The 14125-nt window shown below is 31.8% G+C and overlaps 2 protein-coding genes across 3 annotated transcripts; both read right to left on the bottom strand.

The window, feature by feature from the left end:
• Positions 1-945: 945 nt before the first annotated feature.
• LOC142618682 (peter Pan-like protein) lies at positions 946-6191 on the bottom strand. Of its 2 annotated transcripts, none has more exons than XM_075791668.1 (8): positions 6097-6191; positions 5807-5871; positions 5249-5431; positions 4081-4311; positions 3529-3621; positions 3247-3434; positions 2503-2696; positions 946-1446 (listed from the first exon to the last, which is right to left on the bottom strand). In XM_075791668.1, the coding sequence occupies exons 2-8, from the start codon at positions 5822-5824 to the stop codon at positions 1319-1321; spliced, it is 1035 nt and encodes a 344-aa protein (XP_075647783.1). In that variant the 5' UTR covers positions 5825-5871; positions 6097-6191; the 3' UTR covers positions 946-1318. The 2 variants fall into 2 exon arrangements, with proteins under 2 accessions (XP_075647783.1, XP_075647782.1); XM_075791667.1 differs by having other exon boundaries at positions 5807-5875.
• Positions 6192-10587: 4396 nt separating this feature from the next.
• LOC142621213 (putative calcium-binding protein CML44) lies at positions 10588-11350 on the bottom strand. The gene has a single exon (XM_075794530.1). It carries the CDS (start codon positions 11276-11278, stop codon positions 10787-10789), a length of 492 nt encoding a protein of 163 aa, XP_075650645.1. The 5' UTR covers positions 11279-11350; the 3' UTR covers positions 10588-10786.
• Between the last annotated feature and the right edge of the window lie 2775 nt (positions 11351-14125).

A 14125-nucleotide genomic window follows, 5' to 3' on the forward strand; every position in this document is an offset into this window, starting at 1 on the left:
ATATGCCCTTAGATTTATTGTTAATTTTACTTAGAAAAATGTTATGTCCATAACATTTTCAAAACATAATCTTAGATGGAAAATTATTACTAGTGGGCAAAAAATTAACTTCAATGATAGGTCCAAATTAAACCAATAATAACTTGTTGGTAAGCAAAAAAAGTCATAGGATTTGTTGTGAATGTATCATGAGTTATGTTATAGGAAAACAATTTACAATATTTTTACAAACTATTAATGTAATAAATTCTTACGGGTTTCATTTGATATTACATTTTTATTTACCAATAACCACCTAACACATCAATAATTTACAAAAAAAAAAATTGTAAAATAATTAGTGGCTTTGGCATTTTTAACATTACTCTTTTAGTTTAGGATAGGGGTGTCAATTCGGGTTAGCGTGTCGGGTTTGTGTCATGTCGAGGTAAGGGTATTCGATTAAATGACTCAACCCTAACCCGACCCATTTAATAATTGTGTCATGATCCTTCAACCCTAAACCGACTTGTTAATAAGGCGGGTTGATTTGACCCAAACTATTTGACATGCTTAATAAACGAGTCATGTTGGGTTGACATGAATGTAACACAATCCATTTTAACTTGTATAATATTAAATATAACATCCATCTAGAATTTTTTTTTTTTTACATCCCAAAAAGTAGTGCATACACTTCAATTATAGGGTCTGAAAGTTCAAACACTCTTAACTACAAAGTTATAGTGGGATCTGGTGCTTTGGTGTTATTATTAATTATTTACAAATCAAACCTCATAGCTTGGGGCAAAAATTAGGTATACAATTAAGCATGCCGACATTTTCTTAAATATTCATTATTTCATTCATAGCTGGAAAAGCGGCAGCTGAAGACTAAAATGGAGCACTTATCAAAAAAAGGTTTTTGAATGTTTTCACGAAGTCCTTGATTACGCACTTATCAAATAATAAAATTAAAAGTCTTTGATTATGCATGGCAATGCCCATGCCTTCAGCATACTGTTCCCAATATATTCTAAATAGACATAGAATACACCCAAGCCTATTCAGACCCAAAGATTCTTTTCTTGAACTCAATTAATGTGTTTTTTTTTTCATTTACAACAATACAAGAACATAATGGAGTATTTAAGATTGTGGGCAACAGTGCCATCCAAATCCTTAATAAGGAGATCTCTCCCTCTCTCTACTGAGCAGAGAGAGAGAGAACAGCAGGGTTTGTGATCGGCTCCTAATGATTTCCCTTGATGGATGAGCAAGTGAGGTATCAAATATCAAAAAGAGTGCTAACCACTTCAGGTCCCAACTTGACCAGTAGCTAGTCTTCTGCTTCACCTTCTGGATCTTCTTCAATATCTTCTTCATCTTCATCCATGTCTTCCTCCATGTCTTCCTCATTTTCATCTGTGTCTTCCTTGTCCTGCTTCTTCTTGCCATCACTATTTCCTGAAAATAACAGGGGGAGAATAAGTAAGTTCATGATAAAAGTTTAATAGTAATCTGTCAATTCCTGCGAAGAGCAAGGATCGTGAATAACAAATAAAGGAAAAGTGATTTTACAATAAAAAGTACTAAAACATTAATATTGAAGGTGAAACAAGAGAGGGATGATATTTAGTAAAAGAGATTTATTTATTTTTTGATAAATGATATTTTAGAAAAAGAGATGTAACAAAATAAATAAGGGAAACAGAATAACACCAGAAAAACGAAGAACCAAGTATCCAATAAATATCATAAGGTGCGGATTATCACAAGGCCTGCTGATTGTATAGGAAGACAAAGTTTAAAAGGGAAGAACATATGTGAATTGGAGAAGAGACGGGACTCCATAACTAGAAAAGTAAAAAATGCAATTAAGGGAAAATTAAATCTGGGAAGCCTAGACCATGGATCAGAAGGATGTAATGAAAGATAGATAATATAATATAACAGGCAGGACAAATCACAGAATGTCAAAAGGTCCATTGAAGGCAGGTTACGACCAAGTTAACCGGCATCATCATTATAAAATTTGAGCAGAATTGTGATTTATCTCATTTAAACATGACTCAGCTAGAAACTGTAATATGCAAATTTCTAATGGTAGCATGCATAGCATCCATTGAAATATATATATATATATATATATATATATATATATAAGGATGTAGGGCTTGGAAGCAGGAACTCTGTTTAGAGGATATAACTAAATTGTTTATGAGATTATCAAAAAAAAAAACTAAATTGTTTATGAAGGTCTCAAGGAAAGCAGGTTTTGTGTCCATAAAGAATGAGAAGAAATCAAGCGTGTAGAAATTTTTTGGAGGAATGGCCAAAGTAGGTCATGGTAGACCTGCATAGGGAAGTCTTATGGCATCCTTGTAGTCAATCATCCATGGTATCCTTAGTTGATTACTTCAAAGTTAAGAGACATATTCCCAATATGTTATCAGGTTTATTACAGCCAAATATAATCTCATTGCTAGAGGAAAAAGTAACATGTTATTGCGAGAAATATACCATATTCGCTGAAGATGACTCCACCAGAACATAATCCTTCCTCAATCTTGATGAGTTGAAGAGTCATTCTGGGTCCAATCTCTTGAAGCTTGACAGCACTTTTTGTCGAAGCCTTGTTAATTCTACCAAGATCACTAGCCAAAGTCACAGTTGCTGTTTCATCATCTGCTTCACTTTCTGATCCATACCCAGCCCTTTAAAGTCACAAGGAACATAAATATAAAACCAGAACAAATGACCAAGATTAATCAATCCAAACACGCATGGTATTACAAAAATCTGTACTTTTTCCTTCTCAATTTGTACTTGGTTACGAGTCTCTCTCTCTGTGACTAGTAAGTTATAAGCACACACTTGTGGGAAGAGGGATTATCATTTTAGCAAGAGCTTATTGATATAGTTAAGTTGGCTGTTAGCTATGAGTTTCTTACTTTCACTGCCAACTAATGTACAAATTTTTAAAGCCTTAATTTTTCAAGGTAAGGCTATGCTTTTACACTTTTTTATTTTTATTATATATATATATATATATATATATATATATATATATATATATATATATATATATATATATATATAAACCAAGGAAAATAAGTTATACAAGCATAAATTTCATGAACCACCTGCAGACCTCAGGAAGCACAAAGATGACAAATTCTATTTTAAATTCTCATTCCAATTCTACATGCTAACATAATTTTCCTTGACTTCAAAAATACAAAATTAATAAGAAAGAATCCTTACTTTGTGACAAAGTCGCTCACGTCTTGAAGATTCCTTAAATCAGGAACTTGATGGTTCTGCACAATTTTTCTGATTCTACGGGAGACGCCCACGGGCTGTAATCTTATGGAATAATGCCGAAAATCAATAAGCTTTGTATCTTTGTTGTAATTAAGCAATACAATTCTCTGGCAAGAAGAAAGTTTGACCTGAAATGCACATTAAAACAACATTAAGAGGGGGATATAAGATCATAAGTATTGCTGTCACAGGCACCAACCCGAAATTTGTTTGAAAACTCACAGTGTTTATATCAATAGCAGGAAAGATGTTCTGAAACATTATAGTTGTGAGCTTTAGATGTTGATCACCAGTACCAAAACCGGAAAGAACAATCTGCCAATGATATAATCAGAGATTAACATGGGCAGAAGTTAAACAAACAAGGGTAAAAATTTCACCATATGTTTAAGTCAAATTATGCAACTGTATAGCTGCAGCACTTTCCACTTTTGAGATAAGCATTAATCAACTAACATTAGCTTATAAAAGATAAGGGCGTAAAGACATATGGAGGGTGCAGGTGCCAACCATTCAAGGAGTTACAAATCAGTTCTCCTGCACTCAGATATTATGATTAACTTCTTATGTCTCATACTAAAGGCTAGTAATGATGCACAGGACTACTGGTCATTGGAGAAAAAAGAAAGACGGAAATTGCATAGAAAGAGACCCGTTTTAGCATTTTCTTTCCTTTCACTAACATTTTAGAAAACCAAATAGCCATGAGTTTTTGTCTGTTTGTGAATTTGAGTGATTTTTCTTTTTGGGTATAAGTGGAGAATATAAAATTACCAGAGGAGGGTTTTTGAAAAGATCTTGAGGACATCTAGGACGCAATTGAGATTGTGCAATATCAACTGCCAATGAGTATTCGTTTATTTTAAATGTAAGAGTTGGGCCTTGTGGAGTCCTTCCAACCCTTAGGAAGGGTGCAGTTGCAGTTTTTGACAATATGAGGAAATGTGTTACACCCATAGGCCCAGCAACATTCAAGAAGTCTTTGAGATTATTCCGTTTCTTCTCCTGCAATATTAAATAAATAAACAATTAATTCAAAATTTTTGGCATAATAAATTAGGATTACCAAAAAAAAAAAAAAAAAAGCAAAACATTAGGACTGATATAGATGAATGCTTGGTGTTAGCGTGTGAGTGTATTCTCTTATCTCATCCCCTTCCCCTATATATATATGTGTGTGGGTGTGTGTTTCTCAAAAAAGAAAAGAAAAAAAGATATAGATGAATGCAGCACATAGGCAGCAGAGAATTCACTTCCAATCTAAAGTTAGCCTATTGCTGTAACTGAACACATCACAGTGGGAATCACATTTATAAAAAATAAATACAGGGGAAATCACAGTTTGCAAGAATTAAGATATACCCAATTAAATACATGATCTACCTGGCAGAATTAAATTCCTTTCTAAATTCCTCAATAAAATTATGATGAAACCACCATTCATATGCTACAAACCACTTCTTTCCAACTCCTAATACACAAGTCTTAAAGAGAAGTGAAGAAATATTCTCTAAACAAGAATTCTAAGATTGTGGCAAAAATGTTTCTTTTTTGATATAAGATAGAAATTTTCCTCTAGACTAATCTAAGTGTATATGTGTGTGAAACTCCCTCCTGGAGACTTGAACCCCAACCCTTGCTCCCTGCACCTTACAAACACTTATACTTGTGGAGTAACTATCATACTAAGGGTGTGCGGTGGTGGCAAAAATGTTTCAACCGCTTTTGTGCATTATAATTATTTTACACCCTTAAAAATTGTCCTCACATTAGGCGTACTTCCATCAATCCCATATTACCACAAAAAATATTTTAGGAGACGAAGACACACAAACCCACCCACACATTATGTGTATTTCCATCAATCTCATGTTACAACAAAAAGGCACTTTAGGAGACAAACACACAGAAGGAGGAAACGCAGATAATAAATCATTTTTACCTTAAGATTGAGAGCAGTATGGGGAAGCATCAACTTTCTCAAGTCCATTTGAAGTTGCCTAAGAGGACCAGGCAACTTCCCTCTCGAAAACACAAAGCTCTTAGGAATCTTATTGCCTGTGATATGATCCACACTAGGTTGATTCTTCTTCACAGCTGGCTTCATAAACACCTTCTTCTTCTTCTGTTTAAATCAAACAAAACAAAATCATGCAAATCCATTAACACTCATACAAACTAGAACCCCCCCCCCCCTCCCCTTCTTTTTTGGCTCAATAACTAGAACCCCATTTGGTTCCTCAGAGAAAAAAACAAGAGAAACACATCAGAAACAGAAAAAATCAAGTAAACAAAACTCCTAAGGCATAAGGAGGAGGTGCCAATTGAGCTACAGCCCATTGGATTTGACTTAGCTTCTCACACTACAAAATTTTCCCACCTCCCAATGAAAAACAAATAAACCCACAATTCATTTCTTTTCCTTTCTTTCATTTGCTCAGCAACCAAACAGTGTGTAGTAAAAATAAAAAAAACCAAACATAACAATACTTTCACTTACATTTCGGACACGAGCCATGGCTTCCACAAACCTTGAATTTCACAAATTCAGCCCAAGCTTCAGATCTTCCTGATTGAATTTTCAAAAATAAAATAAAACATTTAGCATAATCAAGAACAATTACAAAAGCAAAAGGCTAGGGTTTTTGAGGACCCAGCCACAGCTAATTCCAGAATTAAAATCAAAATTAAATAAATTTTATAAATTTAATTTGAAATTTTAAGAACCATGTAACAGAAGCAAGAGAATTAGAGAAAACAAAAAACAAAAGCAAATAAGAGGAAAATTACCGTTAGTGGTATTTGGTTCTTTGTGTTCTGCGAGTGTTTAGGGTTTATAGTTTTCCAATAGGGTTTTAGTTTGAGTTTAAGAACCAATTTGAGCCGGAATGACCCGAACATGGCGAGCCCTAATTTAACCCAAACTATTTTGGGCCTAAACTTGTTAGCCCAATGTTGGCCCACCAAATTAAAACAAAAAAACGTTAGTATGCTCCAGTCAATTCTAAATGGGTCAACCCGTACCCGATGTTGAAAAGCTGGGCAAAGTCGAATTAACCCACACAACCGGGCTCACCCTCCCTTAATTTTTGTGGTATGTACCATCTGCATTTGAGGAGCTTGATAACTTGATATAGAGACTATATCTAGTATTTTTTTTTTGTTGTTGTTTTGTAGTGAGGATAAAATTTGTAATTTCTGGATTGTTTAAACTTAAAAATTTATGTGTTATTTAACTTTTATTTTTGAGTATTTTGTTATTTGTTCTCTAATTCAAACTGAAAGGACAATAAAAAACAATATCATTATATTATTATTATTATTATTATTATTATTATTATTATTGTGTTTAAATTTGTCTGCTTTATTATAATCATGGGCTAATAGGATGAAGTAAAGCTAGAACTGAATGATAATTTTATCATTCTTCTTTGTATGTGAAAATATATTTACCTCCACAACTACTGAATGAATACATGGCGTTGTTTATGCCTTCTATTTTATTAATTTTTTAATTTATCTAATAGTTTTTGTTTTGATGTTTCCTAATTGAGAGAGAGAGAGAGAGAGAGAGAGAGAGAGCCTAACTACTTGTACGATTGCAGGTCATGCTATTTATGAAGATTTAAACTTCCTGTCTTTAAACTGTATAGAGAGACTTACAATTGTTTGTTAACATGAAAGTCTTGCAGTTCATGTAGACTGCATGCACTCTTCTTTACTTTTTTGAATTGCATGTTGGATAGTCTATAAATAGCAGCTTGAGCACCAGCTTGTACAATCAATAAAGCAAATATTTGCTCAGCTAGTTTCCTTGATCTCTGAGAGTGCGTAAAGAATTGTAAGTGTCAATGTTGTATGGGAGAATTGGAGGCAACTAAATGGATTAGCATTGTTCACAGGATTCCATTTAGTTTCCTCCAATATCTCATGTTCAACATTACATTCGTATGTATCAACTTTCGAAGCCTCATTGAATGAGTAAATAAGCAAATTGATAATGTCAAAGTCGTATATGAGGATTGAAGGAAACTAAATAGATTGGCATCATTTGGGACAGTCTGTTTAGTTTCCTCCAATATCTTATATCCGTTATTACATACATGTGTAAAACAAACAATTTTTCTAACACAAACAATTATTATTATAGTCATATGTGTGAGGATTCAGAAGGCTAAAAGAACTCTTAAGTTAAGTAACAACCAAAACTCTTAAGTTAAGTGGAATGAGTTGAGGTAGGGAGAACCAAATCTTGGTTAAGTCACACATCGCCGATGATGAGTTGAGATGCAAGTAGCCTCTTTAGAGACAAGAATTTTTATATTACCCATCTTTATATATATTCAACAATGAGAAATGATGTCTATTACACCATTGCGCAATTTTGAATTAATATAAATGTCAAAATTATATGTAATTATCTTTATACAAATTATTTCATAAGAAAAAAAACAAAAATCAAATCCTTAGACAAATTAGAATTATGCTTGTGCCGCATAAAGTGACACAATTTGTGCCACAACTCGCCCACGTGGCAAGTTGTGAGTGGTAGAGAGGTGTTCCTTCATGGACCCACCATCACCCCTACCACTCACAACTCGCCACATGAGTGAGTTGTGCCACAAATTGTGTCACTTTATGTGGCACTAGCATAACTCTCTACAAATTATTCAAGACACACTATTTGAATAATGTCTAGTTGAATTGTTGCAACCAATTCAGTAGGTATTAAAATATAATTAAATTCTACGTACTTATCCCCTTTTAACTTTTTCATCAAGTAAATCAACAAATTGACTTTCTACATTAAAAATGACAAAGACTTGAACCAAAACACGATTTCGCACCTTGGATTAATCAATGGGAATTTCGCAGCAACACACTACAGTCTTTGGCATTGGCGTACAAGTCTTACATAATTTTACTATCAAACGGTCCACTATGAAATGTAGAGTTGAAGATACTTTATATGTAATAAGAATTTTCAAATGTCATCGAAGAAGGAACTTGTATTTGTGTCCCACTAATACTAAAAAAAACTTATATAGTTCGAAATGGAAGTTATAACTTCAAATCAATGAGTTCGAAACCACCTACACTAGAAAGTAATTCAATGATATCTTAATTTATGAAAAGAGTAATTAACTAATTATCGTGAAACAAATATTTAAATTCTATGTATCTATTATAAATGAAAGAAAAAAGAAAATTTTCCAAACCATCCATTTCTACCAACATCTGTAACCACTTTTACCTGTAGTTTCCTTGTAGCTAACTTTTCCCAGTGCTATAATTAAAGGGAAATGCTAACCCCCTTAGGGCATTGGTTAATAATCCATTTAAAGAAAGTTTTTATTAGAAAAAAAAAAGCAATTAATGTTTTGAAATTTTTTTTCATTTCGCATAAAAGTGATATTAAAACTTTCTTAGAATAGATTGTTAACCAATGCTCTAAGAACATTCGTTAGCCGGACTCATAATTAAAAACACTATTTGAACATTAGAACTAGTGGAAGTGGAAGTGGCTCAGAAAAATATATTAAAACTACAAGAAAATAAAAAAGAAAAATCTGTCCCATAGAATTCAAAGCAATGGGCTGAAAAATATTGTTGTAGGGCGATCTGTTTCTGTGAAAGACTTTACCAAAGTCATAGGGAATAGGTGAAACTCTTGTGAGTTTTCCTGGAAGTGTATGCCTTATTTAATTATTGTATTTATTGTTTTTGACTAAATTAAATTAGCAATAAAAATTTTCATGACAACAATTTCTCTAATTAAATAAAGGAAATGTTAACAAATGTCTTTAGGGTATTGGTTAATAATCCATTTAAAGAAAATTTTTATAGAAAAAGAAAAAAAAAAACAATAATGTTTTGACAATTTTTTTCATTTCCCATAAAAGTAGTATTAAAACTTTCCTAAAATGGATTATTAACCAATGTCCTAAGGGCACTTTTTAGCATGACCCATTAAATAATATCTAAAAAAAGAAAAGAAATAGAATTAGTTTGGAAGACCACCAAGAAGTTTTTTTTTTTAATTTTTTTTATAAGAACAAGATTTTTAATTACGAAAGGTATAAAATATTTCCCAAAAAAAAAAAAAAACTAGGATGGAATGGAATTAACAAAGTTAAGAATTGTTCCTAAAAAAAAAAAAAAAAAACAAAGTTAAGAATTCGTTAGTTAATAGGGTCATCTACTGTAATTGGGGTATTCATTATTCCTCTGTTTTTTATGTTGGCCAAAGACTTAAAATTTGTTTCTTCTAATAATCTATTTCATTCTTCCAAAGAAAAGGAGAAAAAGGACGGAATCAAGTTGAAATTGGGTATCCAAATATGCTGAGTAAAGAGTAGAGATCAATACAAAAGTGAATAGTCTTGATATTTGATTTCTTTACCATAGATATTGGTCATTGCTTTTCAGATATGTGGATTGTGGATAAGCAATCTGGTGCGAATTTTGTGGTTGTTATTTCATCTGGCTATATCGTCACATACCCGTCACATACCCACATAGCAAAGTTGAGACCCTTCCAGTACGTACACTTGCTGAATTCTACATTTTTTTTTTGGGTGCACAATGCTAATTATTACTTATTTGGGAATATACATATATACTTTTTGATGAATGAAAAAAAATGGTATATACTATTACTATATAGCATATACTAATAGACAAATTGTAAGTTTGTTGCCAAGCATTTACTCTATGATACTGGGTAGCACATGAAATATGAAAGTGAAAAGAGATAGGTAATAGAATATATATGAAGCAGCTAAATAATCTTTTTTTTTTGATAGGCTAAATAATCTTGTTTGTGAGTAGAAATTGCATTGCATGTCGATGCTAATGCTTACTCATGTCATGCAAAACTTCTTAGTTCTTGCTATGATCTTATGCATGTTGCAAATTAAAAAGAATCAATTATGGGCTCTACCTATTTTCTCTCTCCCTCTCTCAAAAAATAAAAAAGAAGACCAAATTGAGTTTCATTATTTCATAGTTTCTGACGGGGGCCAAAACACTTGTATAAGACTTTGATTATGGACTTGTCACCTGAAGAAGATGCGAAAAGTGGCGTATGGATGGGGTAATATAATACTAGAACATTCCTTGGTTCTTTGCAGCATTGACTTGATTTTTCATTAGGTTTAATTAAGTGGTTTACATTTGTCCAAGAAGGGAAGCTCTAAATCATGATTATTAACAATAATGCACTTTTCATTTAGACTTAGACAGGTGGTATCTGTATAATTGAAATGGTACAAATCATGATTTATGTAGTAACAATAATGATCTGTATAAAAAAAAAAACAATAATGATCACGCTAACTCATAAAAAATAATATGATAATTAATAAAGTATAAAGTAAAGATGAAAATAGCAAATTGGACCAATAATATTTCTAAGTTGAACATCACAATGAAATTCGCCTTTTTCTGTACAATAAAAATTCCACAAAATGAATGTGAATCAAGAAATAGTAAGAAACATCATGTTCTTGAATTCCTGAAAATCAAGCTGCCCATCCAAGTTGGTGTCATAAACGTGAATCATAACTCTACAATCCTTGCCACTATTCTCATCCCAAAGCCCAAGCCTGGACAACACCTTTTGAAGCTCGTCACAAGAAATGAACCCATCACCATTCAAATCAAACACTTCGAATGCCTTAACAAGGTCGCTCTCTTCATTCTCTTCCTCTTCTTCTTCTACTCCCGCAACTTCGTTGCTAGTGCTTCTACTAGTATTGTTTTGCTTTGATGATATGGAACCATAAAATGACAAGAACTCATTCAAGTCGAGGCTTGATTTTCCCACTAGTGATTCGAGCTCGTCTAGGCTTATTTGGACTCCTATTTTTTCAAGAAGCCAATTTAGCTCCTCGAGACTCACTAGGCCATCTCCATTCTTGTCAAGCTTCTCAAATATCCTTTGCAAATCGTTTGTTTTGATGAGAGACATGCTGACAAAGTCACCATATAGGATAGATATGAAGGAGAGAATATGGTGTTTAATTGTTATAGTTGCAAATGGTGCTAAGGTTAATGGGGTATATATAGGCCAATTTTAAAGACTAGCTAGACCCTTTTTATTGTACCATTTCGTACCAAAAGGAAGCTAGCAAGAAACTTAATGGGAGTTTGCTAAAATAGACTTTTGATCAGATATTTGTTGATTTATTCCCTTTTTTGGACTTTTTAGGTTCTAGACAATTTATGCCTACGAATTTTTATCTAATATTCTACTTTTTATAGGATGGGAAATTTAGAGTTTGTGGAGAATAATATAGATACGGTACACAAGTCTTCTAATAAATTTTCCATCTATAAGAGCATTCACATTTAGTATTGCAAATGTTATATGTAAGAGAATTTTAGCATTAATGCACCAAACAAGCCCAGCATTTGGATGTTGAGCTTATTTTATTAGGATATATTATTGGGTTTTGGGATATATTATTTTATTGTGTAGATTTTTTATTTTAATGCGTTGTGTTGTAAAATAAAAGTTGGGATGTTGATAATATTGTAAAATGGTATGGTATAATCGATAAAGTAGCTTTTTAGAATAGTAAATTAAGATGGGATAGAATTTTGAGATTTGAAGGTTCTAATGTACATGAATTTTCTCTTTTGTCTATCTTAATAGGATTCAATTGGACAATATAGATTTCTATTGGCAGGTATAAAGTATAAACATTAAACAGAGAGTTTGCGTATCAGACTGGTTCCAAATCATGGGTCCGTCAAGATTTGTTAGAAGAAATTTTTATTGGAAAGTTGTGGTAGGTATATGATTTGATATTATCCTTCAACTTATGAGAAAGAGCTATAGTTTTTGTGTAACTTGTAAGCTGGTGGTAGTTTCAAATTCAACCCATTTGCTGTTGTTGTAAAAAGTCTAGATCTTGAATTGTAGTGTTAAGTAGAATAGTTTTTGCGATATAGACTAAATTTTTTTAATAATATTGTAAGCGTTTGACAGTTAACAACACAATTATCAAATTAATAAACATTGACATTTTCATTTTTTATATGATTTTTTTTATAAATTTATTCACTAATAAATTTTCAATGATTTGGATGATTAGATCTTAATGTCAATTATACATGTTGAAAAAAAAAATGTCAATTAAACTATGTTTTATTGATTTGTTTGAAAATATGGGGAAAAAAAATGAAAACATATATTCTCTCAAATAAAATAAAATATGAAATTGTTTAATTCATTGATATCACAAATTTGTTATTATTATTTTGTACATCCTACAAAATTATACTTTAAATAATATATGTTACTAAATTAGAATATAGTAATAGAAATAATCTAACATATACAACCAAGAAGGGTCAAATATCCTCTTATTGAAATAGGATGAACTCATGTGATCATGTCTTAGTTTACTCTAATTTTCTGTTTTTCATTGATTCCCACTTTAATTCCCAACACTTTAAGCAAATGAAAACTTGTCACCTAGGTGTCAGTTTGGAAACAACTTATTGAGCTTTTTGCTAAAAATATGCTAAAGTATATTTGTATCTTAAAAAAAATTGAAAGGATAAAAGCTAAACTTATAAGCGAGAAAAAAATGAAGTTTTAAAAAACTATACATAAAAACTAAAAGCTAAACTTATAAACTGATGCCGAATGCACAAATATAAAACTTTTACAAATATTTAAAAGGTTATATGAAAATAAATTAGATTTTTGTAACAAATGAGGTCTTTTATTAATTTAGAGTACCACCTCAATTGTAATCCTGAGGGACATAATAATACTTACTCATCAACAATGGTATCTCAATTCCATTAGTAACCGAGAAAAAGTAATTATATTTATCTCTATACCCACGGCCTTGTTATTTTAAAATGAGATCGATACTTTTAGTCAGCACCTTAATATTTGTCGATATTAGTTCCTGTCTATTTGATCCTTTGTCAGGTTCTTAAACCTCCAAGCATGGGCAGTTCTTAATTTTGTTTTGTTTTTATATATGCAATTCTTTTATTTATTTCTTTTGGAAAATATCTTTAAGAAGAATTTAAAATGGAAAAAAATAAACACATGACAAATTGTGATTAGTGGAACACAAAATGTAGTATAGAAAATTTGTATTCCTTTAAAAAACAAGGGTTTCAGTTCATTTTAGTAAATAAAGTCAAACAAAGAAGGAAAAGAAGACAAAAGAAGAAGAAGAAGCAAATTGATAATGGTGGTCTGTAACTGTAGATTGCAGCCTTTCACTAGCATGAAGAGCCATTATCACAGTGAAGATAAGAAGCCAGACGCTTAGTTGTGACTTGTGAGTCAAAACTTGGACACTGGAAAAAGTTAGCAATTAGCTAAGGTAATTGCAGCAGAATTTCCCCATAGCAAAAACCGAGAAGATGCACTTGGCAAAAATTTCAAATATATATAGTCAGAAATTTGTGAAGCCTTTTGTGTATTTTGTTCAGGGGATTCGACCATGCAACAGATCATAGTTAGCAACCAAATTTTATACTTACATTCCGGTTGTTTCAACGAAATACATTTTCTAAACATTTTTTTTAAAGACCTAACTTGTTTTCTTGTGTTCTATTGTAACTTGTAACACTGAAAAATTAACTAGAAAACATTTTATATTATTTGACTTGCATAAAAAATCATTAATTTTTCTTGTAATTCCAGATAATTAGATGAAGAAAAATTTTCATTCACAAACTCCCCTTCCCCCCAAAAAAAAAAAAATTATATATTTTTTGGGGCATTTGGGAATCTCAAATGAGAATACAAAGGAATTCACCATGACTTCCTAATCCTTCTTCC

This window comes from Castanea sativa, chromosome 12 (genome assembly GCF_040712315.1).
Source record: "Castanea sativa cultivar Marrone di Chiusa Pesio chromosome 12, ASM4071231v1".
In the NCBI taxonomy this organism is placed as follows: Eukaryota; Viridiplantae; Streptophyta; class Magnoliopsida; order Fagales; family Fagaceae; genus Castanea; species Castanea sativa.